Source organism: Eretmochelys imbricata, chromosome 13 (genome assembly GCF_965152235.1).
Source record: "Eretmochelys imbricata isolate rEreImb1 chromosome 13, rEreImb1.hap1, whole genome shotgun sequence".
In the NCBI taxonomy this organism is placed as follows: domain Eukaryota; kingdom Metazoa; phylum Chordata; order Testudines; family Cheloniidae; genus Eretmochelys; species Eretmochelys imbricata.
In genome coordinates, this window is record NC_135584.1 from 30,894,301 (window position 1) to 30,920,301 (window position 26,001).

Here is a 26,001-nt window from a genome sequence, read left to right on the forward strand (position 1 = left end):
TGGCAGATACGCTGGAGAGCAGGGATAGGATACAGAGGGACCTAGACAAATTGGAGGATTGGGCCAAAAGAAATCTGATGAGGTTCAATAAGGATAAGTGCAGGGTCCTGCACTTAGGACGGAAGAACCCAATGCACAGCTACAGACTAGGGACCGAATGGCTAGGCAGCAGTTCTGCGGAAAAGGACCTAGGGGTGACAGTGGACGAGAAGCTGGATATGAGTCAGCAGTGTGCCCTTGTTGCCAAGAAGGCCAATGGCATTTTGGGATGTAGAAGTAGGGGCATAGCGAGCAGATTGAGGGACGTGATCGTCCCCCTCTATTCAACATTGGTGAGGCCTCATCTGGAGTACTGTGTCCAGTTTTGGGCCCCACACTACAAGAAGGATGTGGATAAATTGGAAAGAGTCCAGCGAAGGGCAACAAAAATGATTAGGGGTCTGGAACACATGACTTATGAGGAGAGGCTGAGGGAACTGGGATTGTTTAGTCTGCAGAAGAGAAGAATGAGGGGGGATTTGATAGCTGCTTTCAACTACCTGAGAGGTGGTTCCAGAGAGGATGGTTCTAGACTATTTTCAGTGGTGGAAGAGGACAGGACAAGGAATAATGGTCTCAAGTTGCAGTGGGGGAGGTTTAGGTTGGATATTAGGAAAAACTTTTTCACTAGGAGGGTGGTGAAACACTGGAATGCGTTACCTAGGGAGGTGGTAGAATCTCCTTCCTTAGAAGTTTTTAAGGTCAGGCTTGACAAAGCCCTGGCTGGGATGATTTCATCGGGGATTGGTCCTGCTTTGAGCAGGGGGTTGGACTAGATGACCTCCTGAGGTCCCTTCCAACCCTGATATTCTATGATTCTATTCTCTGTACTGGGGTCAGCCTGGACTTTTTGTGGTCGATATGAATGCCCAGAAATTGGAATAGTTATACCCTGGACATTGTTGAGTGGGCTTCTTGAGCTGACTGGCCTCTGAGAAGCCAGTCATTAAACATGGAAATACTGATATTCCCCGCCAGTGGAGACAAGCTGCTACCATTAAGAGAACCTTTGTGAACATCCTCAGGGCCACGGAGCATCTTGCGCTTCTTTACTGGGAGTAACATTAATAGGAAGTGTCCCACATCAAATTATCTTTCACAGGTATTTCTGTTGTTCCACTCTTTCTATGCAGCGTGACTCTTCAGAAGACTTTGCTGAACTAAATTCATCATGGATTTTATATCCGCTCTAAATTTGGTTACATATTCAAGTTATGGGCTCCCGTCTGGTTCAGAGTCCTCCTCCCAAGAATCTCTAATAAGACTGAGAGGACCTCAGACCTTTCTTCTATAAAGGAGGTCAGACAGGGAAGACACCATGGACTTTTGAGATACTTCCCTACAAGCAAATAATAGGGCAATAAGACATCCCAATCTCCCGCTTTTCTGTACACATGCATTCTTAGCATGGACTTAAAAGTTCCCTTTGAACCTTTGTTTCTGGGTGATAAAAGCAGATTAACTATTTTACTAAATATTGGGCACATAAAATTTGACCCTCTAGATGGTAATTTCTTTTAGAAAACCTACTCTGCTTAATATAGTGAAACAGTGTATCTGCAACCGTTGCAGCTTCCACATTTGCCAGGGTGACTGCCTCTGGATATCTGGTGGAAAATCAACCACCACTACTACTACGTATCTTTTTCCATATTTGAATGGCTTGGGAAATGGTCCTTGGATTCCATGGCAAACCTGTGGAATGCTTCTTTAGTCTCAGATAAAAGAACAGAGACCTACAGAGACCAACAGATTTCTTCTGCTTCGGACATAAGTCACATGTCCTACAATATTCCTTTACTTCATCCTGAACATGGGGAAATTGAAGATTTTCTTAAGCATCTCTAAAGTCCTTTCCCTCTTCAAGTGACCAACAAATAGCTCTGCACGATATTTTTTGGGCACTACAAGGTGCCTGTCGGGCTTGTTGTTCTTACTCAGCTGGGCTTCCTTGTATATTTTACCCTCTTGCATAAAGAACTTACCCCTATTTCCCTAATGGGACATTACAGCAGATAGCTTCCCTATTACCTTCTAGAGAAGGGTCAACACCTTGTTCTTGGCAAACTTTGCTGTACTTGTGTTTATACCGGGGTGGGCAAACTTTCTGGCCTAAGGGCCGCACTGGGTTTCTGAAATTGTATGGAGGGTTGGTTAGGGGAAGCTGTGCCTCCCCGAACAGCCAGGCACGGCCCGGACCCCGCCCCCATTCAACCCCCCTGCTTCTCACCCCAACTACCCCCCAGGGACCCCTACCCCATCCAACCATCCCTTCTCCCTCCCCGCCCCCGGACCTCTTGCCCCTAACTGCCCCCCATCCAACCCCTCCTATCCTTCCTGACTGCTCCCTAGGAATCCCTGCCCCCATTCAATCCCCGTTCCCCACCCTCTGACCGCCCTGACCCCATCCATGCCCCTGACCACCCTGTGAACTTCCCTGCCCTCTATCTCCCCCCCCCCCCAAAAAAAAAAACAAAAAAAAAAACCAAAACCCTTACTGGGTTGCCTGGAGCACCAGCGGCTGGCAGCATGGCTGCACCAGGACAGGCAGCCGCGCAGCACAGAGCACCGGGTCAGGCCGAGCTTTGCAGCCCAGAGCATTTCGCTGCGTGGCGGCGTGGGAGGGAGGACAGCCTCCCGGGCCAGAAGTTCCGGGGCCGGGCAGGATGGTCCCGCGGGCCAGATGTGGCCTGCGGGCCGTAGTGTGCCCACCTCTGGTTTATACTAAAAGCTGTCTTAGACAAGGAAGCTGATTTAGCAGGAGTGTTGTAAACAAGAGAAGTAGTAATTCTTCCATTCTACTCCATGCTGATAAGGCCTCAACTGGAGTAGTGTGTCCAGTTCTGGGCACTACATTTCAGGAAAGATGTGGATAAACTAGAGAATGACTAGAGAAGAGCAACAAAAATTATTAAAGGTCTAAAACACATGATTTATGAGGAACAATTGAAAAAATGGTGTTTGTTTAGTCTGCACAAGAAAAGAGAGAGGAAAAGAATAATAGTTTTCAAGTACATAAAAGGTTGTTACAAGGAAGAGGGTGAAAAGTAAGTTACTCACCTTGTGCAATAATGATGGTTCTTCAAGATGTTCCCCCCCCATTGAGCGCTCCACTATAAGTGTGTCTGTGTCCCTGAGCTTCTGATAGGAGATATTTGGTAGCAGTGTCCATTCAGACTGCACATGCTCTCGCCCTCCCTTGTATTGTGTCTCAAAGCTAATTAGCATTGCATGGGTGAACCACCCTCAGTTCCTTCTCTACCACGAAGCCTCTATTGAGAACTCTGAAGTAGATGGGAGGAATATAGGTTGTGGACCACCCACAGGGACCCACATCTCAAAGAACCATAGTTACTGAACAAGGTAACTCCCTCTTTTTGAGTAGTCTCTCTAGGGGGTCCTCCACTGTAAGAGACTACAAAGCAATATCCCCAATGGGAAGTTGGGGCTTCGGAGTGGAGGCCGTTATGGATGACAACATTGTGGAGCCCAAGATAGCGCTGTAAGCAGTCTCTCCAATAATAGCATAGTGTTCTTCAAAGGCACGAGCAGATGCCCAAGTCTTTCCAAGATAGGGACATTCTTGAGGTAGGCAACAGAGGTGGAAACGGACTACTTTGAGTGTGTGTGGATTCCAGATGGAGATAATACACTGTGAACATGATAGCATTGGTTAATACAGTTCAAGACCCATTAGGAATGTTTTTGGGCTGATATTTCTGCCCCTTTTGACCTTTCCACAATATAGAGGAAATGCTTAGGAAGTTTCCTAAAGGCCTTCATTCCATCCAGATAAAAGGCTAAGGCTCTCCTAACATCTAGCATATGCAGTATAGCCTTCCTGTTATGGTGAGGTGTAGCATAAAAAGTTGGAAGATGAATCAGTTGGTTTATGTGAAAAGACAAGGTCACCTTGGGGATGAACTTTGGATGTGGCCTGGTTTTTAAAGAATACTGTGAAGGGGGTTGTGATGGGATCCACCCAGGGTGCAGCCTGGAATCGTGGGACTGCTGTGCCCCCTTAACTCTCTCCTGCCTGGGCAGTCTCTCACAATGCCTTGCTAGTGATCAGCAGCAACCCCTCCAGGTGCTGTTATCACTCAGCACAACCACTTGAGGAGACCCCACACTCAGCTAGATTGCATGAATGCCCCCAGAGCCAGTCATGAATCACACAGAGAAAGGCACCGGAGCCAAATCCCCCCAGCTCCCAGCACTGTACCACAGGAATATACAGTCTTGCACTGCTCAAGATGAAAGAGGATATACACTAGCCTTTGTACCCTGAGCAGATTTACCTCACACTTAATACAAACTCACTTGTAAAGTTAAACAGTAAAACAAATTTATTGACTATAAAGGGTGGATTTTAAGTGATAGGCAAAAAGTCAGAGCTAGTTACCAAAAGAAATAAAATATAAGCATGCAGTCTAAACTCTCAACCCTATCAGACTGGGCAACATCTAGATAAAGTAGTTTTTCTCACCCCACTGGATACTGCAGTCCATTGTATACAGATTTCACCTTTGAAATCTGGGCCAGTTCCCTCAGTTGGAGTCTCAAGTCTCCAGCATCCTTGTTGTTTGCAGTTCCATAGCTTTAGCACTTCCATGCACAGGGAGGATGAACTATGTTGTCTGTCGTACTTTGTGTGTGAGTATTTCTGACCACTCTGAGTTCAAGGAGGTTGATGTAGAGAGTCATCTCCATGGGTGACCACTTGACATGAGTCTTAAAGTTGTTGAGCTGTGCTCTGCAGCCAATGAGGGACGAGTCTGTAGTTAGAAGCAATGTCTGGGGGGGGGGGGGTGGAGAAGGAGATGAGAGGGAGGTTGTGTGAACAGGACCCCCCATACAGACATTTGTTGGGTCTTTCCAAGAATCCAGAGAGTGTTTGACCCTGGAGGAACTCGAGAGAGGTTTGTCTAACCTGTCTTTCTTTGGTCTGTAAATAGATCTGAACCATGCCTGTAGATACCTCATGTGTAGTCTGGCATGAAATATGTGCCTTTGAAAAGGAGGTCCTCTACAACCATCTATATCTCCTTTGGCGCCCTGAAAGAATAGGGCACAGTGCCCATCGCATCACCACCACTGTTAATACTGAGCAGACTGCTGTGTCTGTAGCATCTAGTGCAGTCAGCAGTGCTGTTCTAGACACTTACTTACCCTCATGTACGATGGCCTGAAAAAGTCTTCTCATTGTGATTCCGGCACATGGTCAATAAAAGCATTAAGCTTGGCATAGTTCACGTGGTCGAGTTTCGAAGTTAAGGCCTGGTAATTTGCAATTCTGATTTGAAAAGTTGCTAAAGAGTAGTCTTTCCTTCCAGACAAGTCAAGTATTTTCCCATCCCTGTCATAAACAGTGGATTTTGTGTGATGTTGGCGGCCATGGGCATTCACCGCATCTACCACAATGGAACTAGATGCAGAAAAAAGGAATTCTGTATCTCTGTGGGGTACATAGTACTTTTTATTGGCCGTTTGCATGTTGCTGTGACCAAGGCTGGTGTTTCCATATAACTTTAGCTGGATCCAAAAGTGCATTAATTGGGAGGGCGATCCTTGAGGAGGACCTATGCAGTATGTCCAACAACTTATGGTGGGTGTCCTTCACCTCCTCATGAGGGATCTGCAATGTATCTGCCACTCTCTTTGCAAGGTCTTGAAATCATCTGCCATGGATGCTGGAAGGGGCATTACTGCCTAGTCTTGCGCTGGCAGAAGAGTGGACAGGGGGCGTCCTGCCAGAACAGCTAACCAGCATCCCACCTGCTGGAGCAGCAGCTGGGGTTGTGTCAGCCCCCTGGGACTGGAGCAGAAGCAGTTAGCCCCCACCCCAGGAGCAGCTGCAAGTCCTGGCAGCGCTCTGTTTGCCCCCCATCCCAGGTTATATTTAAGGAAAGTCAGGGAGAGGTCGCTGGCTTCCATAAATTTTTATTCTAGATGACCTATTGAGGTCCCTTCCAGTCCTACACTTCTGTGCTTCTATGATTTCTCAACTCCCTGCTCTGAAGACATGCTGTTATTACCAGCTGCTAAAGGTGCAGTGATCTCACCTCCCTCTACAGGGTCCACGTTTGGGGACAGGGTTGTCTACCCTTAAAGTGCCACAGCTCCACAGCTGTAGCACTTGGGTGTAGAGTAGACACAACCTATGCCAATGGGAGGGATTCCTTCATCAGCGTAGGTAATCTACCTACGAGAGGAGATAGCTAGGTTGATGTACAGTCTACAAGGCTACTCAGCTTGGCTTAACTATGCCGCTCAGAGCATAGTTCCACGCCCCTGACTGACATAGTTAAACCAACCTAATTTTCTAGGGCAGATAGGCCTTGGTGTTATGCTCTTTCTTACTAGGAGTTATAATATTAATAGCTTTACACACAGGCATGGTATCATTACAAATTAGTACATCTGCTGGAATGCTTTCCAGTATACCAACATTTAAGTGTTACCAGTCCAGCTCTACTGGAGTTCATTTAAAATTTTCCCAATGCAAGGAGTTTTAAATTTTGCCTTGGGTGCATCTCAGAATCCATAGCCATTTATCTTCCGACCAAAGAAATCTGGGCACCAGTGTCCCTCCAACTTTGGCATACCTTGCTGTTCCCGTGCATCTTTGATAAATGTTTTGCCAACCTCCAACAGGTCAGATCTTACAAAATTCACTAGGATCACCTAAACCACCTCCTGGGGTCTTAAGTCCAAGGTAGATGCATTAACCAGGGCTGAACAGGGTTTTTATTTGGATTCCCCTTGCTTAGGCAATCTCTTTTCATGTGCTCAGTGGAACCACATGAGTAACACTTTCTTGGGCTATTCTCCTGTGTTAGAGGCCTGTAATTACGATTATCAGGAGGGGATGGGTTCTGGGGTGGGGCGTGCTTTCACTCGCCACCGCCCCCCCTTTTCCTAGAGATAAAATGGAGCACCCACTTTCAACTGGGCTTCTGCCGTTCCCTCTTGTATCTGTGCTCACTGAAGTGTCTGGCTTGTACGTGACAGTCAGCAGTATCAGCTGCTTCCTATACAGTGGGAGGGGTTTTATCCCAAACTGCTGCTCTGACTTCTCTTGTCATGCTTTTAGAGGTTCCTAAACAACCTTAAACGATACACCTCAGGGATGATCTGAAACCTTTGCAACAAAGCTTTTTAAAATTCAACATATTTCAATGCCTCCTCCATGTCCACCTCATTAAACACTCGCAGTACTTTATCAGACGACTTGGAGATCAGTGTGGGTACTCTTTATTCCTCTGGAATCTTTTGCAATGCACATATCCTTTCAAAAATGGAGAGATACTTTTTAATCTCTCTGTGTATACAGGGCAAAGCTTGTCCCTGCTGGAGGCCCCTGGGGGAGTATTACCCATGGGCTTTTGTAAGGCCAGTATGTTCAGTGCATGCAATCTCTTTCTTTTCTTGGCTTCAATTTCTGCCACCCTCTGCTGGCACTCACACACTCTTCTTCTGTTAGTTCCAGCTTGCAGAGCTCTATCATGGCCAACTCCAGCTCCTTTGTGATCATGCTAGTGGTGGTATCAGGCAGATTCTCCGAGTCTTCAGGCACACGTTAATTGTCATATGCCATGAGGAGGACTTTCAACCCATCCGTATTTTTTTCTGCAGTGAATAAGCAGCGTTCTGCACACAACACTTCTGCTTCCTAGTGTGCTTTGCATACATTTATTTGCTCATCTTGCCTTTTCTGCAGTTTTACTCCCCTTCCCGAAATAAACAGAAAAGAAATTATAGACTTTTCTTTGTTTCCAACCTCCACTCTTTTTAACTTCTCAGTAACTGGATTACAAAAGCAAATGACCTTCTCCCAGGTGAGGCAGTTATTTTTCAAAGAAATCATGGCACTTTGCCTCTGGAGTTGAAGTAGTGCTGAGAAGTATGCTTTACATAAAAACAGGACCAACTTCTTTGGATCTTTGTATTTGGGAGTACCTTTTAAGGACTAAATTTGTCCTGAACTGTGGACATCCCCCCCCAAATAGCCTATGTTTGGGTGAGCATAAAAACATTCAGAGCCCTTTGGGGTCACCTGATGTCTTTTAGAAATGGAAGAGTGGCCCAGGTTTGCCAGAGTCCCTTAGCTGGCTCCAGTATGCCCTCACTGATGGGGAGGACAATCCTGGACAGAGTTATTGAGCTTAGAATATAGATGTGTCCATCAGTAAGAGGGATGAGACCATCACAGGATGAGTAGGGTTTGAACCCTGACTGTTTAGAGCCCACCATGTTGGTGCAAAATGCTTTACCCTGCTGTTCAAGGGTGGTCTCTTCTCTCTCTCTTTTTTTTTGAAAGCCCAAATAAAAGAAAAAAAGCAAAGAAGAGGGGTGAACATAAATTTTCTTCACGAATCTAGTCAAAAAGGGATCAAATTTGAAGCTCTGTAGAAGTACTGCGTCAGAAACACTCTGGGTTCTGTCTTACTGTCATTGACAGTTCAGAGGGAACTGAGGGACAATGAAGACTCCTCTGCCCTTTATGCAGAGTCTCACATGGAAGCACAGAGGTGGCACAGGCGCAGACCCGAAGGACAATGCTATTCAAAAGAATCCAATCTTGAGCACACGAGAGCATGCACACACACAGTGGGACCCACACTGACACACAAGTCAAAGAAGAACAATAGCTATGAAGGACAATGATAAGTTGGGGTCAGATTTTCAAAATCCTCAACTAAGGCTACATTTTCAGAAGAGCGCAGCTCCCAGTAAAGCAACTAAACAAAGTGGCCAGATTTTTAAAAGTGGTCAGCATTCAGCAGCTCCTACTGAGAACAGTGACAGAAAAGAAAAAAATATTGTCACATCACTACTTCAAGGAGCACTGATTTGTACACTTTTTGGGGAGAGGGATGTTTTGGAGAAGTTGTCCTTGGGCACATCCATTTATTTACTGATTCATTGGTTTTTATCAGCCATCTACCTCAATGGCTGTGCCCTTCAATCAGCAAGAAAATGCCATGCTATTCACACTTCACCTTTAATGGATTATTACATCAGAACTGGTGGTGATTAAAGACAAAACAGTACAATCTCTCCTATATACTGTCACTGGTCATGGAAAACTTTGAACTGGGGTCAAGAGAGAGTCAAACCAAAAAACTAAGGCCACTTTCTACAGGGAAAAAAAAAAGTGTATTTTACCAGACTTAAATTTCTTTTTCTTCTTCTTCGACTTTGACCTTACAGCGTCTTTGGATTTCTTCTCTTTATTCTTCTCTTTGTCATTAACAGCTGAAATTGGATAAAATTGCAGTTTATTTTAGAAAGGACAGCTCACAATCAGTCTCCCATTCTGCGTCATACACATTTTAACTTAGGTCTATGTTACTTTATGCAACTATGGACAGAAAAGATAAACAGTCTTCTGCTGGTTGTTGCAATTTCCTATCACTATGTGCTCGAGTAGTTTTCAACAGCACTAAAGTTAAGTGTGCCAAATCAATACAAATTACAGTATTTATTTGTATTATAGTAGCACATAATGCCAACCAAGATTGCAGTTGTGCTGTACATATATAGTAAAAGAAAGTCCCTGCCCAGAAGAGCTTAGACAAGACAAAGGGTAGAAAAAAAGAAGGTATTACTTCCATTTTATACATGAGAAACACAAAGATTAAGCCATTTTCTCAAGGTCATACATGGCACAGCAAGGAATTTACTTTACTGCTGACAAAGAAATGCGCACATTCTATTGTTTACTAATTCTGGGGCTGGTTTTGTTCAGTATCTTTTATTAATTATCTGGAGGATGGCATGGATTGCACCCTCAGCAAGTCTGCAGATGACACTAAACTGGGAAGAGTGGCAGATACGCAGGAGGGAAGGGATAGGACACAGAGGGACCTTGACAAATTAGAGGATTGGGCCCAAAAGAAATCTGATGAGGTTCAACAAGGATAAGTGCGGAGTCCTGCACTTAGGAAGGAAGACTCCCATGCACTGCTAAGGACTAGGGACTGAGAGGCTAGGCAGCAGTCCTGCAGAAAAGGACGTAGGGGTTACAGTGGACGAGAAGCTGGATATGAGTCAACAGTGTGCCCTTGTTGCCAAGAAGGCTAACGGCATTTTGAGCTGTATAAGTAGGAGTAGATTGAGGGACGTGATCATTCCCCTCTATTCGGCATTGGTGAGGCCTCATTTGGAGTGGGATCCAGTTTTGGGCCCCACACTACAAGAAGGATGTGGAAAAGTGGAAAAGAGTCCAGCGGAGGGCAACAAAAATGATTAGGGGGCTGGAGCACATGACTTATGAGTAGAGGCTGAGGGAACTGGGATTATTTAGTCTGCAGAAGAGAAGAATGAGGGGGGATTTGATAGCTGCTTTCAACTACCTGAAAGGGGGTTCCAAAGAGGATGGATCTAGAGTGTTTTCAGCAGTACCAGATGACAGAACATGTAATGGTCTCAAGTTGCAGTGGGGGAGGTTTAGGTTGGATATTAGGAAAAACTTTTTCACTAGGAGGGTGGTGAAACACTGGAATGCGTTACCTAGGGAGGTGGTGGAATCTCCTTCCTTAGAGGTTTTTAAGGTCAGGCTTGACAAAGCCCTGGCTGGGATTATTTAGTTGGGGATTAGGTCCTGCTTTGAGCAGGGGGTTGGACTAGATGACCTCCTGAGGTCCCTTCCAACCCTGATATTGTATGATTCTATGAACCCATATCTCTGCTGTCAGCCTGTCTCCGTTTTGGTCTAAACCATCTGTTATGTCATATTTTAGATAGTAAGATCTCCGGGAAAGGAACCATCATTTTATGTATGCTTGAATAGTGTCTAGAACAATGGGGCCCTGACCTGGTTGACCGCTCTAGGTGCAACCATAGTATAAAGGAAAGGAGAACTATATAATCTGAGTAACCCTTTGGTATATACCATTCACAACCAAATTTTTAAAAAGATTATTTCAGTTTCTGATTATTAGTAATCAAAATGATTAAGGCCAAAGATCATGGAGTGTGTCACATCATAAATGCCTTTCTACACACAAAACACTATTAGAAGACAGGTTTCAGAGTAGCAGCCGTGTTAGTCTGTATTTGCAAAAAGAAAAAGGAATGCTAGTGGCACCTCAGAGACTAACAGTTTATATTCCTCAAATGATTTCATCAATAATGCAAAACCACAAAGTGCAGGAAATAAATAGTGATGCCAATAGATCCAAACACATCCTACACATAGATCTCTAGTAACCCATCCACCATATGCAGCACATATCACACCTAATTTAAAAAACACTCCACAGCAAATGCACATCTATAATCAGTCTGGTTCATCAAATTGAAACTCTCAGTTTAGCAACAGTGATTTGGCAGCTGCCACAGGAATGGGACTCTTAGCTCTGTCCCTACACAGCTTTAACACTGTCTTCCCCTCTCCCGGCCTCTTCAGTGTCCCCCGCTATTTTGGAAAGGTGTAAGAGGGGGAGACATACTGAACTTCTGTCAGCTACAAGGTCTCCTCTTCCAGCAGCTGCCCCAGCCAGCTAGCCATCTATAGCTCACTGGTTGGCAAGTGTCAATCTGACAAGCCACAAGAAGTTCCTCAGACTGGGACTACCAGTATATGGACAGAAAATACATTTACCTCAGCCAGGAAGCCTTAATGCAGGGAAAACAGGAGTGTGTTAAGGGAGACATGGATGGCAACCCCAACCTCATATATACCTACACACACACTCATGCCCACCTCTTTCCCCCCCCTCCCAACAAATGGTGCATTCCCACCCCATTTCCTTTCCTCCATCAGACAGCCACTATCACCCAGGTGCTCCAGCTGCCAATTCTTCCTCCCTGGTCAGATAGTGAGCTCTGCCATTTATTCTTGGTGAAACTGCTTACTGTCATGACAAATTAGGGGGAACAACTTTTTAAATGTTCAATGTAAAATGTAAAGATTTTCAACTTGCATTGGCAGACACAGGTGACTAGTGTGTATGTAAAGTTTGTGGTTTGCAGGGACTGTGGGTATTTAGCAACAGAAACCTGGAAAAAAAATAAAGGAGAGAGAACCCTAACCTAAGTTTCATAACAGTGTTTTTTTAATGTTTATATCTTAGTCCAGGCACCCTCACCAGTGCTTGCAATATCTTCAAAAACCTCAGACATGTCCGTTTTTCCATTCTGAGGTTTCTAAAGAAGACAATTGGGCAAAACGACAGAGGTTTTAAATACCTGACTAAGCCAAATTTGGTGCAATTTTAACTTATGGAGCTACTCCCAGCACCTAGAAATTACTTAGAGGAAAGCACAAAGACTTTTTTTTTTTAAAAGCACTTATATTTAGATTGAGTCATATCGTGTGATTACAGTGAAATCAGGAATCATTTTTTGGAACCAGATGCAATCTGTCTAAGCCAGCGAAAAAAGTGTTATCATGGGAGCACCATAGTTCAGGTTAGCAGAACTTTTTGTTTAGAGTTAATTTTCAAAAGTCTCTAAAGCGCATATGAATACTCAAACTAAAATAAAAACTGCTATACCAATTGAGATAGGGGATAGAGTCAATATGAATATTTGGGTTTATTTGGTCAAGAGGTTCCTGAAATCCCCCCCCCCCAAAAGGCTAATATAAAATACCAAATTTTAAAACATTTTTTTGCCCACAACAAAAAATGAATATTAACTTGTGACCTGAGACTTAAAACTTGTAAAACTTTGAAATGGCTCTGCAGATTCACACTTATGGATTCTGCGCCGCCTTGTGGTGCCTTATGGTAAAAACTTCTTTCTAGCAGTTTCAGAGCACTCTCGCACTCCCCTTCCCCCAGGGTCAGCAGACACTGACAGCAAGATTATGAAGCGGGCGGAGTGCCCTCATCACCTCAGTTCCTTCCACTGCAAAGCCCGAGACACAGAACAAACAAGAAAAGGAGTACTTGTGGCACCTTAGAGACTAACCAATTTATTTGAGCATAAGCTTTTGTGAGCTACAGCTCACTTCATCGGATGCATACTATGGTTCCTTCTGCCCCTCCACCCCCACGAACACGATACAGTTCTGTGGTGACCTAGAATCCTATTTTCGACGTCTCCAACTCAAGGAATATTTCCAAAATACCTCTGAACAACATACTAATCCACAGACACCTCCCTACCAACATTACAAAAAGAAGGATTCTAGGTGGACTCCTCCTGAAGGTCGAGACAGCAGACTGGACTTCTACATAGAGTGCTTCCGCCGACGTGCACGGGCTGAAATTGTGGAAAAGCAGCATCACTTGCCCCATAACCTCAGCCACGCGGAACACAATGCCATCCACAGCCTCAGAAACAACTCTGACATCATAATCAAAAAGGATGACAAAGGAGGTGCTGCTGTCATCATGAATAGGTCGGAATATGAACAAGAGGCTGCTCGGCAGCTCTCCAACACCACTTTCTACAAGCCATTACTCTCTGATCCCACTGAGAGTTACCAAAAGAAACTACAGCATTTGCTCAAGAAACTTCCTGAAAAAGCACAAGATCAAATCCGCACACACACTCCCCTGGAACCCCGACCTGGGATATTCTATCTACTACCCAAGATCCATAAACCTGGAAATCCTGGGCGCCCCATCATCTCAGGCATTGGCACCCTGACAGCAGGATTGTCTGGCTATGTAGACTCCCTCCTCAGGCCCTACGCTACCAGCACTCCCAGCTACCTTCGAGACACCACTGACTTCCTGAGGAAACTACAATCCATCGGTGATCTTCCTGATAACACCATCCTGGCCACTATGGATGTAGAAGCCCTCTACACCAACATTCCACACAAAGATGGACTATAAGCCATCAAGAACACTATCCCCGATAATGTCACGGCTAACCTGGTGGCTGAACTTTGTGACTTTGTCCTTACCCATAACTATTTTACATTTGGGGACAATGTATACCTTCAGATCAATGGCACTGCTATGGTACCCGCATGGCCCCACAGTATGCCAACATTTTTATGGCTGATTTAGAACAACGCTTCCTCAGCTCTCGTCCCCTAACGCCCCTACTCTACTTGCGCTATATTGATGACATCATCATCTGGACCCATGGAAAAGAAGCCCTTGAGGAATTCCACCATGATTTCAACAATTTCCATCCCACCATCAACCTCAGCCTGGTCCAGTCCACACAAGAGATCCACTTCCTGGACACTACAGTGCTAACAAACAATGGTCACATAAACACCACCCTATACCGGAAACCTACTGACCGCTATTCCTACCTACATGCCTCCAGCTTTCACCCAAACCACACCACACGATCCATCGTCTACAGCCAAGCTCTGCAATACAACCGCATTTGCTCCAACCCCTCAGACAGAGACAAACACCTACAAGATCTCTATCAAGCATTCTTGCAACTACAATACCCACCTGTGGAAGTGAAGAAACAGATTGATAGAGCCAGAAGAGTTCCCAGAAGTCTCCTACTATAGGACAGGCCTAACAAAGAAAATAACAGAACGCCACTAGCTGTCCACCTTCAGCCCCCAACTAAAACCCCTCCAACGCATTATTAAGGATCTACAACCTATCCTGAAGGATGACCCAACACTCTCACAAATCTTGGGAAACAGGCCAGTCCTTGCCTACAGACAGCCCCCCAACCTGAAGCAAATACTCACCAGCAACCACATACCACACAACAGAACCACTAACCCAGGAACCTATCCTTGCAACAAAGCCCGTTGCCAACTGTGCCCACATATCTATTCAGGGGACACCATCACAGGGCCTAATCACATCAGCCACACTATCAGAGGCTTGTTCACCTGCACATCCACCAATGTGATATATGCCATCATGTGCCAGCAATGCCCCTCTGCCATGTACATTGGTCAAACTGGACAGTCTACGTAAAAGAATAAACGGACACAAATCAGATGTCAAGAATTATAACATTCATAAACCAGTCGGAGAACACTTCAATCTCTTCGTCACACGATTACAGATATGAAAGTTGTGATATTACAACAAAAAAAACTTCAAATCCAGACTCCAGCGAGAAACTGTTGAATTGGAATTCATTTGCAAATTTGATACAATTAACTTAGGCTTGAATAGAGACTGGGAGTGGCTAAGTCATTATGCAAGGTAACCTATTTCCCCTTGTTTTTTTCCTACCTCCCCTCCCCCCCCCCTCAGCTGTTCTTGTTAAACCCTGGATTTGTGCTGGAAATGGCCCACCTTGATTATCATACACATTGTAAGGAGAGTGGTCACTTTAGATAAGCTATTACCAGCAGGAGAGTGGGGTGGGGGGAGGTATTTTTTCATGCTTTGTGTGTATATAAAAAGATCTTCTACACTTTCTACAGTATGCTTCTGATGAAGTGAGCTGTAGCTCACAAAAGCTAATGCTCAAATAAATTGGTTAGTCTCTAAGGTGCCACAAGTACTCCTTTTCTTTTTGCGAATACAGACTAACACGGCTGTTACTCTGAGAACAAACAAGGACTCTGAGAGGAGAAGCTGGGTGGGAAGTGTGAATATGCAGAAACATCTCAAAGAACGCCAGTTACAAGTAGGTAACCTTTATTTCTTCTTTGAGTGCACATTCCCATGTATGGGGGTAGACTGATAAACAGTTCTGACAACCAACCAGGAGGTGGGAGCTGAGTTCTAGTTGAAAACAGTGCTTTGCCAAATCCAGCCTCCACCCTAGATGCCAAGTATAGAGCATCAGGCTTAGTGAAAGCATGCACTGAAGTCCAGGTTGCAGCTTTTGCAAATTTCAGCAACTGGGATCTGCCACAGGCAAGCAAAGTAAGTAGTCACAGCTCGTGGAATGTGGTCAAATCACAGCAGGTGCAGGAACTTTTACCAGTGCATCGCATTCAGTAATATACCGTTTAATCCACAGAGAAATGGTCCGGGAAGACACTATACATGCCATGTGGTTCTCAGCATAAGACGCAAACAATCTAGACAAATTTCCAAAAGCTTTGAGTTCTGCCCAGCTAAAAGGTGAGGGCCCTTCTGACACATGAATTCTATAGGACAGACCAGGGGTGGCCAATCTGTGGCTCCGGAGCCACATGCAGCTCTTCAGAAGTTAATATGCGGCTCCTTGTCTAGGCTCCGGGGTTGGAGCTACAGGCACCAACTTTCCAAGGTGCCAGGAGGTGCTCACTGCTCAACCCCTGGTTCTACCACAGGTCCTGTCCCCACCCCGCCCCCTCCCTGAGCCTGCCGAGCCCTTACTCCTCCCCCTACCCCCCAGCCTCCTGCACGCCACGAAACAGCTGAATGCGAGGTGTGGAGAGGGAAGGGGAGGTGCTGATCGGCAGGGCTACCAGTGGGCAGGAGGCGCTGGGAGCGGGAGCTGATGGGGGGCTCCTGATGTATTACTGTGGCTCTTTGGCAATGTACCCTGGTGAATTTTGGCTCCTTCTCACCCTCAGGTTGGCCACCCCTGGGATAGATCCTCACTTATTAGAGTGAGGCTTGGGGGAGGGGGGGAGCTAACAAATTAATGGTCTGATAGATGTAAAAATCAGACAGTACTTAGGTAAGAATCTGGGATCAGGTCTGAGAACTACCTTGTCCTGATGAAAAAGAAGTGAAAGGTGGATCAGCCATAAGGGCATTCAACTCACTTACTCTCCTGGTCAATGTGATGGCAATAATGAAAGACGTTTTGATAGATAAACTGAAGAATCAACATTTAGCCAAGGGTTCAGAGGACTATTTTACCAGCATGGCAACACCAAGCTGAAATTCCAAAAAGGGACAGGACTGCTAATAGGGAATACGTTTGACAAACCCGTCAAATCTTTTAACCAAACAACCACCAACCAGTGACCTGCTATCAACTAGAGTATGATATGCAGATGGCTGCCAAATGCACTTTTAATGAAGAGTTAGATAATGTACTTAAAGAATCAGAAGCTAAGTATTCCAGAACACAAGGAATGAAAGCAAATACAGGGGAAATCAGAGCTTTCCCTCACCCACGCCTGAAATCTGGTCAACTTTAAATGGTTCTAGTAGACTGTTTTGAGAATTAACTAGCATATGCTGCACAAAGAACACTGGTCAAGCACAGAGTGAAAGTACAACCACTCACACCATCAGGTGAAGAGACTGTGGGTCTGGATGAAAGATCCTGCTCTCCTGCTGGTACAGGAGATCTGGGGACAGAGGAAGATGCATTAAAGACAGCTGAAGATGATCAATAAACCACCGCTAATGTGGTCAAGCTGGGACGACGAGTATCATCCTGGCCCTGTCCTGAAATGTCTTACAACCGTCTGGATCAATAGAAGGGGGCACACAAAGCGAACATGAAGCCACTCCCACAGTGTAGAAGAAAGGCATCAGACAGGGATTGACTGTCTCTGCCCGCTCTGGATCAGAAGAGATGACACTTTGTTGATCCTTGCTGTGAACAGATCCACATCTGGTCAGCTCCCGCTAGATGGAGAATATGGTCTGAACTAACTGAACTTGGGAACTCTGTCTGCTGAGATGATTCACAACTACACTTTCTCCTGCCAAGTGTGGGGCTAAAAAATAAATTTCACAGTGAATACACTAATCCCATAAACCTACAGCCTCTGTGTATAGAAGAACAGAGTGAGCACTCCTCTGCTTGATGATGTAATACAACGCTGATCTATTGTCTATCATTTGCATGACCATCCCCTGAAGGTGGGAGAGAAACAACCTGAAGGCCAAACGAACAGCCCTAACACACTGATGTACAGGGCTCCCTCCTGAGAAAAAATCAGTGCCCTAGAATTGTCAAATGATTCAGATACAGCCCCCAACCCTTGTTTGATGTATCTGAAGTTACTGTCAGGGATGGATCCAGAGGACTGAACTCTACACCCCAAGAACATTCGCCCTGACTGACAACCATTTTAGAGAAGTTATAGTACTCTTAGGCATCATGATCAACATCCGAAGGCTGTCCCAGTTTGGTCTCTGATAACCAGTGCTGCATAGATCTCATTCTCAGATGCACAAATGTAGTGGCTGCCATAAGGCCCATGAGATCCAAAAGGAATTTCACATATCTGTAACATACAAGGAATCTTTAACATACACTGACTCATTTTAAGAAATCTGTCCTCTTATAGTGACTCGGGGAGGCTGCAGGTATTGAAGACATATTTGGCTTAATGTAAAATAAAACAAAAGTCCAGGGGAAGAACTGCCTCTGGAATTGGAAAGTGAAAGTGGAGGGCCTCATTCTTATAGAGGAAGTCAAGCACAGAGAACAAGCCAGCGATCTCATGCATTTGAGTTTTTTCAGTAACTAACCTTCTTTTCCTCTGAAAAGACATTCTCTTAATTAAGATGCGGTTACTTGCCTGTAACTGGAGGTTCTTGGAAATGTGTGGTCCCTATCTGTATTCCACTAAGAGTTACACATGCGTACCATGTGTCCAGAGCCGCAGAATTTGAAAGTAGCGTCCATTGGGCCGCACATGCACCTTGGCTCGCCTCATACTTCCGTCTGAGGTGATAAAGGGTAGGACAGAACAACTGCTTCTCCAGTTCCTTTTCCACCACGAACCACACAGATCCGGAGAAGAGGGGAAGGAGGGCAGGAAGTGGAATACAAATAGGGACCACATATCTCAAAGAACCTCCAGTTATAGGTAAGTAACCCCCTCTTTGAGCGATTCCACTAAGGGTGATTAACAAGCAGTACCTAAGTCAGAAGAGGATGTGGAGAACTGCCATGCCAAAGGAGTTATCCACTACCAAGTCCTCTGTAAGGCATAGTGTGCTGCACAAAAGGTGTGCACAGAATTCCACATAGCTACTCTACATATGCCCATAAGTGGCACATCCTGAAGGGAGGTCGAAGCCTGAGCTCTCATGGAGTGGGGGGTCGGGGGGGGAGGCCTAAAGTTTAGTAGCAGAGTTGAATGCAACCCAAAATCCATTTAGAGATTCTCTGGGTGGAGATGGCCTGCCCCTCAAGTCTTTCTGCTATTGCAACAAATAGACTAGGGGACTTCCTGATAGGTTTCATTCTCTATAGGTAGAAGGCCAGAACTCGTCAGACACCTAGGGAATGGAGTCAATGTTCCTCTGCAGAGGAGTGTGGTTTTTGGAAGAAAACAGGTAAGAGAATGGATTGACTGATATGAAACAAACACAATCTTTGGTATAAATTTGGGGTGTAGACGTAAGGAGACTATCCTTGTGGAAGAGCGTGAAACATGGGTCTGCCATCGTAGCTCTGAGTTCCCTGACCCTTCCTGTGGAAGTGATAGCAACGGAAAGGAGGGACATGGAGCACGATGCTAATGGTTCAAAGGGTGGTTTCATTAGCATACAGAGAACTAGATTAGGTCCCACTGGGATGCGATCGTTTGGACAAGTGAGAAGGTTCTGATGAGGCCTTTCCAAAACCTAGGGGTTAGCGGATGTGTAAAGATGATTCAACTCTCCACTGGATACACCAATACGCTAATAGCCACCAGGTGGACTCTCAAGGAGTTGAGGGAAAGACCCAATGACTAAGAATAGAACGTAGTCCAGAATGAGGGGGATCCCTGCTGATTCAAGTAAAACTCCTTTTTGTTGCACCCAAGATAAGAAACGTTTGAACTTAGCTTGATAACACTGCCTAGTGGAGTTCTTCCGGCTGCTGGAGAGGATGTCTTGCATGGCTGAAGAGCATGTCTGTTCTAAAGCAGAAGCCCATCCAAGTACCACACTCTGAGGTGGAGCACACGTGGACTGGGCTGTCTGATCTCGCCATTGTACGTGGTCAGAAGATTGGGGAAGATGGGGATGAGAATCAGTGGATGGGATGGCATGCAGAAGAGATTAGGAAACCAGAATTGTCTGGGCCAGCAGAAGACGATCAGAACGACCATTGCTCTGTCTTGCTGGATCTTGTGCAGTATTCAAGGCAAGATGACGTAGCTGATTTCGTCAGCTACGCCCTGAGAGCATCGCCCTGAGAGCAGTAACTGAGGCCTTCCCTGGAGCAGTATGTGTTGCATTTGCTGTTCATTTGTGAAGCGAATAGGTCTCTGGTTGGAGTCCCCCATCAGGTGAAGATACCACATACTACAGAATTGTGAAGTTTCCACTTGTGGTCGATTGCAAAATGTCTGCTGAGCAAGTCCGTGAGTACATTCTGTGTCCCCAGAAGATAAAATGCGGACAAGAGGCACCACATCTGAAGACAGCAAAAGACATCACACAGCGAAAGTGGAATCTTGCAACAGGGGTCACTCTCATACATGAAGCCACAGGCCCAGGAAAGACAGGCAAGTCCTGGCTGGGATATAAGGATTGCTCACAATGTTAGTTATGTTGTCACTCATTGCCTAGAACCTGACTTTTGGTAAGTAGGCTCATGCTGTGACTGAACTGATGATCGCTCCTATGAAGTCCAGAGACTCCATGGGGTCTAGGATCAACTTCTCAATGTTGATGTGGACTATGAGGGAAGAAGGGTGAAATTATCTCAGACCCCCTTGACAGGAACATAACATTTTTCAGACCCTTTGGCAGAGGAGTGCCAGGCTTTTGTGTCAGGCTCCAGAAAAGCGTTATTAATTAGCTGGGCAATTCTGGCTGTTCCTAGGGTGTGGAGAACATCAAGCAGCTTATGCTGGGTGTCCTAGATTTCTTCCAGGGGAATTTGGAGTTTCCCCATGACTTTCCATAACAGTTCTTGAAATTGCTTGAAGTCATCCAGAGGAAAAGGGGATGCTGCGGTCACCACTTCATCCAGAGTAGAAGACGGACTGCTGGGACCGGACTAAAGGGCTCCTCCAACAGCTGATTTGAGTACCTGTTAGAAGGATCCCATAGGGAGAAGGCAGGCGAACAGTCTCTCATGGACCAAGATGGTTCCGAGAAGGGGTTTTGGGACCATGGTGCCTGCCCAGTATAACCAACAGGCTGCATGTGAAGGAGGTTGTAGTGGTTCCCGCAGCATGGGGTACCAATGGTTCTGAGGTGGTGAAAGCGGTGGATGCTGCCCTGGATGTCTCCATGAAGGCATGTAGGGGTGATAAGACACGGTCAGTTCCTCTGCCACTTGATTCATCGGAGGAGGAGAAGGTGGACTCCAGTTCAAATGGTGGTACCGGAGGTGGTACAAGGGTATAGGTTATTGGAGCAGATGGTAAGAGGTCCCATACTGGGGGCATATCCCATGGCAGAGAAATAATCTCTCTAGCGGTGATGTAATACCAGAATTTGACCAAACTAAACCGCAGACATTTTGGTTGTATTTAGCCACCACTGATTAAAAGCAGAACATGACATAACTAGGAATAATTGCATGGCTCACATAGGCAAGGCGAGATTGCTGCAGTTGCAGCTTTGCTTATCAGAATGGGAGGAGCTGAAAGGAGTTAACAGACCATAAGAATGGAAGAAAGTAAGTGGACAGAGACATCAGATTTGGGTGCCCCAGACATACAAGTTTATTATGGCAAGAAATACTAAAAATGGTTTGTTGATAAGAGATGAGTAATTTGTTAAAGCTAGGAGAATTGCAGACGAAATCGGGGTTACTATGGTAACCCACTGCAACTGCAGCAATTTGGTTCTGCCGAATCCAGCAACTAGGAGTTGTGTGTTTTGTGAGAGTTAGCTATAAAAGGTTAAGAAAAAGTAAGCACCTGGAAGCAGTCCTGAAGGAACTTTTCTTTGGGCAAAGAGCTGACTCCCGAACTCATCATCAGCTGGACGGAAGGAGGGTCCCCGAAAGCCCATCTGATGATCACTCAAAACCATCTCAGACTTTGGGTAACTATGTTTGGGTGCTCTGAAGAGAAAGTTACTGCACAGGGTGAGTAACTGAGGTTCTTCAAGATGATTGTCCCTGTGAGTGCTCCACTTTAGGTTCATATGCAGCACTGCGCTTGTAATCAAAAGATTTTTAGTAGCAGTGCCTGGTTGGGTTGCACACAGAATCGCAGGACTAGAAGAGACCTCGAGAGGTCATCTAGTCCAGTCCCCTGCACTCATGGCAGGACAAAAAGAGTTACTAACATTCCATAACTGTTGCTCTTCGAGATGTGTTACTCATGACCATTCCAATATAGGTGTGTGTGCATCACAGCCACAAAGTTTTTCCCCTCAGTGGTATCCATCGTGCCCCCTGGAGTCATGCCCTCATAGCACCGGTATATAGAGCCCTGCCACCCCCTCAGTTCATTCTTGCCAGCTAACTCCAACAGAGGGGTGGTGGCAGGGGGCAGGGGTTTGGATGGACATGAGCAACACATTTCAAAGAACAGTAGCTATAGAAGGTTAGTAACTGTTTTTTCCTCGACTGCTTCCTCATGTGCATTCCAACATAAGTGACTCCCAAAGCAGGTATAGGAGAAAGATTTGGAGTTCACTGACCAGCAGACTGAAGCACTACCCTGCTGAACGCAGCATTGTCTCTAGTTAGTTGCAAAAGTGTGGACTGAAAACCACATTGTTGCTCTACAGATATCCTAGATGGGAACCTGTGCCACAAATGCCACTGAAGACGCTTGTGACCTTGTGGAATGTGCTGTCAGGAGCAGGGACTTTCACTATGTCGTAGCACATGCAGATACAGTAAGTGATCCATGATGAAATTCTCTGGGCTGAAACTGAAAGACGAGCCTGTCTGCCACCACCATGAAAAGCTGAGTAGTTTTCTGAAGTGATTTAGTCCTTTCTATGTAGAAGGCAAGCGCCCGTCAGACATCTAGCGAATGGAGTCTCTGTTCCTGGTTGTTGTCAGGCGGCTTTGGGTAGAACACCGGGAGAAATGCGTCCTGGTTATTATGGAATTGTGACACTACCTGTGGAAGAAAGGCTGGGTGAGGGCACAATTGGACATAGTCCTTGACGAAAACTGTGTATGGAGGTTCTGAAGTAAGGGCCTAATCTCTGAGACCCTACTGGCCAAGGTAATGGCTATCAAAGACAAGTATAGAACACATAGCCAAAGGCTTGAATGGAGGACCCATGAGCCTTGATAGCACCAGGTTAAGGCCCTTCGGTGGGATAGGTTGTCTCACCTGTGGGTACGTTCTGTCCAGCCCCTTAAGAAAAAGGCTACAGATCAGGCTTGCAAAGATGATTCAGCAATTCACCCGTGGGTGACAAGCTGAAATCACAGCCAGGTGGATTCTGATCGAAGACACCAACAACCCTTTTTGCTTCAGGGGTAGCAATTAGTCCAGGATACATGATACTGATGATCGTGTGGGTGAGACCCCTAACTGTTGTGACCAGATCAAGGACCTTTTCCACTTTGCCAGGTACATAGTCCTAGTGGACAGCTTTCTGCTCACTAAAATCTTCCTGAACTGTACTGGAGCATGCTAGCTCCAAGGAGGTTCAGCCACAGAGTTTCCAGGCTGTGAGATGAAGGGTGTGACCGGGGTCCCGGGGGCAATGCTGAGGTTGTTCAATTAGGTCAAACTGCAAAGAATGGGGCAGACAATACTGAGATCCACCAAGCTAGTAACAAATCAGCTTCTAAAATACTTTACTGGTTACACAGCTTTAGCCAAAACAGTTTCCATAAAGCAACCCAGCCTTCAGCTTCCTCCCCAGAGAGCCAAGTCAAATATGATGGGGATTACTGAAAATCTTGTTCATCAAATGAAAAGTTCTACCAATCCCAAAGGACTGGACACATTACCAACCAAGTTAATGAATATTTCAGATCTTACCCAAATACATGCTTACATCCAATTCTTTGGTATCTAATATCTAAAGATTTATTTATAAAAAGAAACAGGTGAGTTAAAATTGGTTAAAGGAATCATATACATACAATAATTGTAAAGGTTTCAGAGTAGCAGCCGTGTTAGTCTGTATCCGCAAAAAGAACAGGAGTACTTATGGCACCTTAGACTAACAAATTTATTTGAGCATAAGCTTTCATGGGCTACAGCCCACTTCATCGGATGCATAGAATGGAACACACACATACACAGAGAGAGAGAGAGAGAGAACGAACATGAAGAGGTGGAAGTAGCCATACCAACGGTAAGAGGCTAATTAATTAAGATGAGCTATTATCAGCAGGAGAAAAAACTTTTGTAGTGATAATCAAGATGGCCTATTTAGACAGTTGACAAGAAGGTGTGAGGACACTTAACATGGGGAAATAGATTCAATATGTGTAATGACCCAGCCACTCCCAGTCTCTATTCAAATCCAAGTTAATGGTATCTAGTTTGCATATTAATTCAAGCTTAGCAGTTTCTCTTTGGAGTCTGTTTTTGAAGCTTTTCTGTTAATCAGGTTTAAAGCAATGATGGCATAAACTGCTAAGTGGTTACATCTCTGATTGCTCCCAATTTATTGTAAGGTCCTCAGTGGTCTCTTGGTTAGAATGCTCCCATTAGTATAAGTCCATAGTCCAGAGCAGGAAAGAGGCAAAATGGAGCCTTTTACAGTTTCTGCCATGTGGAGGGAAAACCTCATTGTCCCAAACAAAACCCTTAGTATAGTGTGTGGAAAAGTGCAGGCACACAAGATGGAGTTTAGTGTCACCTGGTTTAGGCACATGCCCTTGCATGCTTTGATGAGTCAGGTTAGCCATTACCCACACACTATCTAGAATGTCCTCAGGAAGGTTCATCAGGTGTGAATAGGCTTCTTTCATGGTCCATTGTGAGTTAAGTGTTCTTTGATGGGCCATTCAACTTGAATACAATGTGCTGGCTAAACAATGTGCTTGCTAAATGCCATGTGGATGTTACCCAGGAGCAAACAAATTTGAAATATACTGGTATACAGCCAATATTTATAATTTCAGATACAAACATGATATATGCATATAAATAAGATAATTACATCAGCAAATCATAACCTTTCCATTGACAACTTACATAACATACTTTGTACAAGATTTGTTGCAATTATATATATCAGTGGTAGCAACAATGATCTACATGGTTATTTTAATCATTTTAATCATATAACATCACAAAGGGATCAGGTGATGTAAGCGTCCGTGGTCTTGGGAGATGACGCTTCCACTGAGAGGTTCAGAATGGTGGTAAACCAGTGCTCACGAGGCCAGGCCAGGCCATCAGGATCAGGTTCGTTCCTTCCTCTCTGACCTTCAGCAGGACCTTGTGTATGGGGGTGGGGGGGAGAAGAGGAGGGCTCACAGAAGAGATGGCGTTTCCACGAGAGGGAAAATACAAGTCAGTGAGACCAGGATGTGACTCAGGAAGGAGCAAAACTGTAGGCACTTTGTTGTGTCTTGATGCAAAACAGGTCCTATTTGGGGAGTTAAAAGTCTGGGCAGATGGACCATTCGTGACTGGAGAAGGATCTGTTGAGGCAATCCACTACCTCATTCTGTGCCCCCAGGAGACAGGAGGCTTCAAGATGGACTGAGTGGGATATGCAGAATTCACAAAGGTGGACAGCTTCCTTGCATAGGTGACAGGAGCGCACTCCACCCTGCCTGTTTATACAGAACATTGCTGTCGTGTTGTCTGTAAGCATCAATATGCATTTGCCTTTTAGATGGAATTGGAATGTCTGGCAGGCAAGGCACGCTGCTCTGAGTTCTCTCACGCTGATGTGTAGTGAGAGCTCTGCCTGGGACCAGAGGCCCTGGGTTCTGAGGACCCCCAAAGGAGCCCCCCAGGCAAGCGCATAAGCATCGGTGACTAGAGACATGGACGGCTGAAGTTTCAAGAATGGGACACCTGCATACACTGTCTCTGGATCCAGCCACCGAAGGAGGGTAGTGACCACTGAATGGTTAAGTGTGACAACCATGTCCAAGCAATCCTGGCTCTTCAGTACACTGATGCTACCCAGGATTGAAAGGGTCTGAGTTGCAATCTCACATGTTTCACCATGTAAGTGCATGATGCCATGTGCCCCAAAGTTTCAGGCAGTTTCTTGCTGTGGTGATAGCCTGGTTTCTGATGCTTTCTATGATTGAGCCCAGGACCTGGAACTGGGCTTCTGGAAGAATGGCCCCTATGATTTCTATCCTTTGGACAGGGGA

General features: G+C 45.4%; 1 protein-coding gene across 5 annotated transcripts in view; it reads right to left on the reverse strand.

The window, feature by feature from the left end:
- PHF20 (PHD finger protein 20) overlaps positions 1-26,001 on the reverse strand; it is a 184,822-nt gene that overhangs the window by 48,845 nt on the left and 109,976 nt on the right. For all 5 annotated transcript variants that reach the window (XM_077831639.1, XM_077831638.1, XM_077831637.1 and 2 more), the window contains one exon: positions 9,208-9,297. In XM_077831639.1, the coding sequence (XP_077687765.1) occupies positions 9,208-9,297 (90 nt within the window). The remainder of the gene's footprint in view (positions 1-9,207; positions 9,298-26,001) is intronic.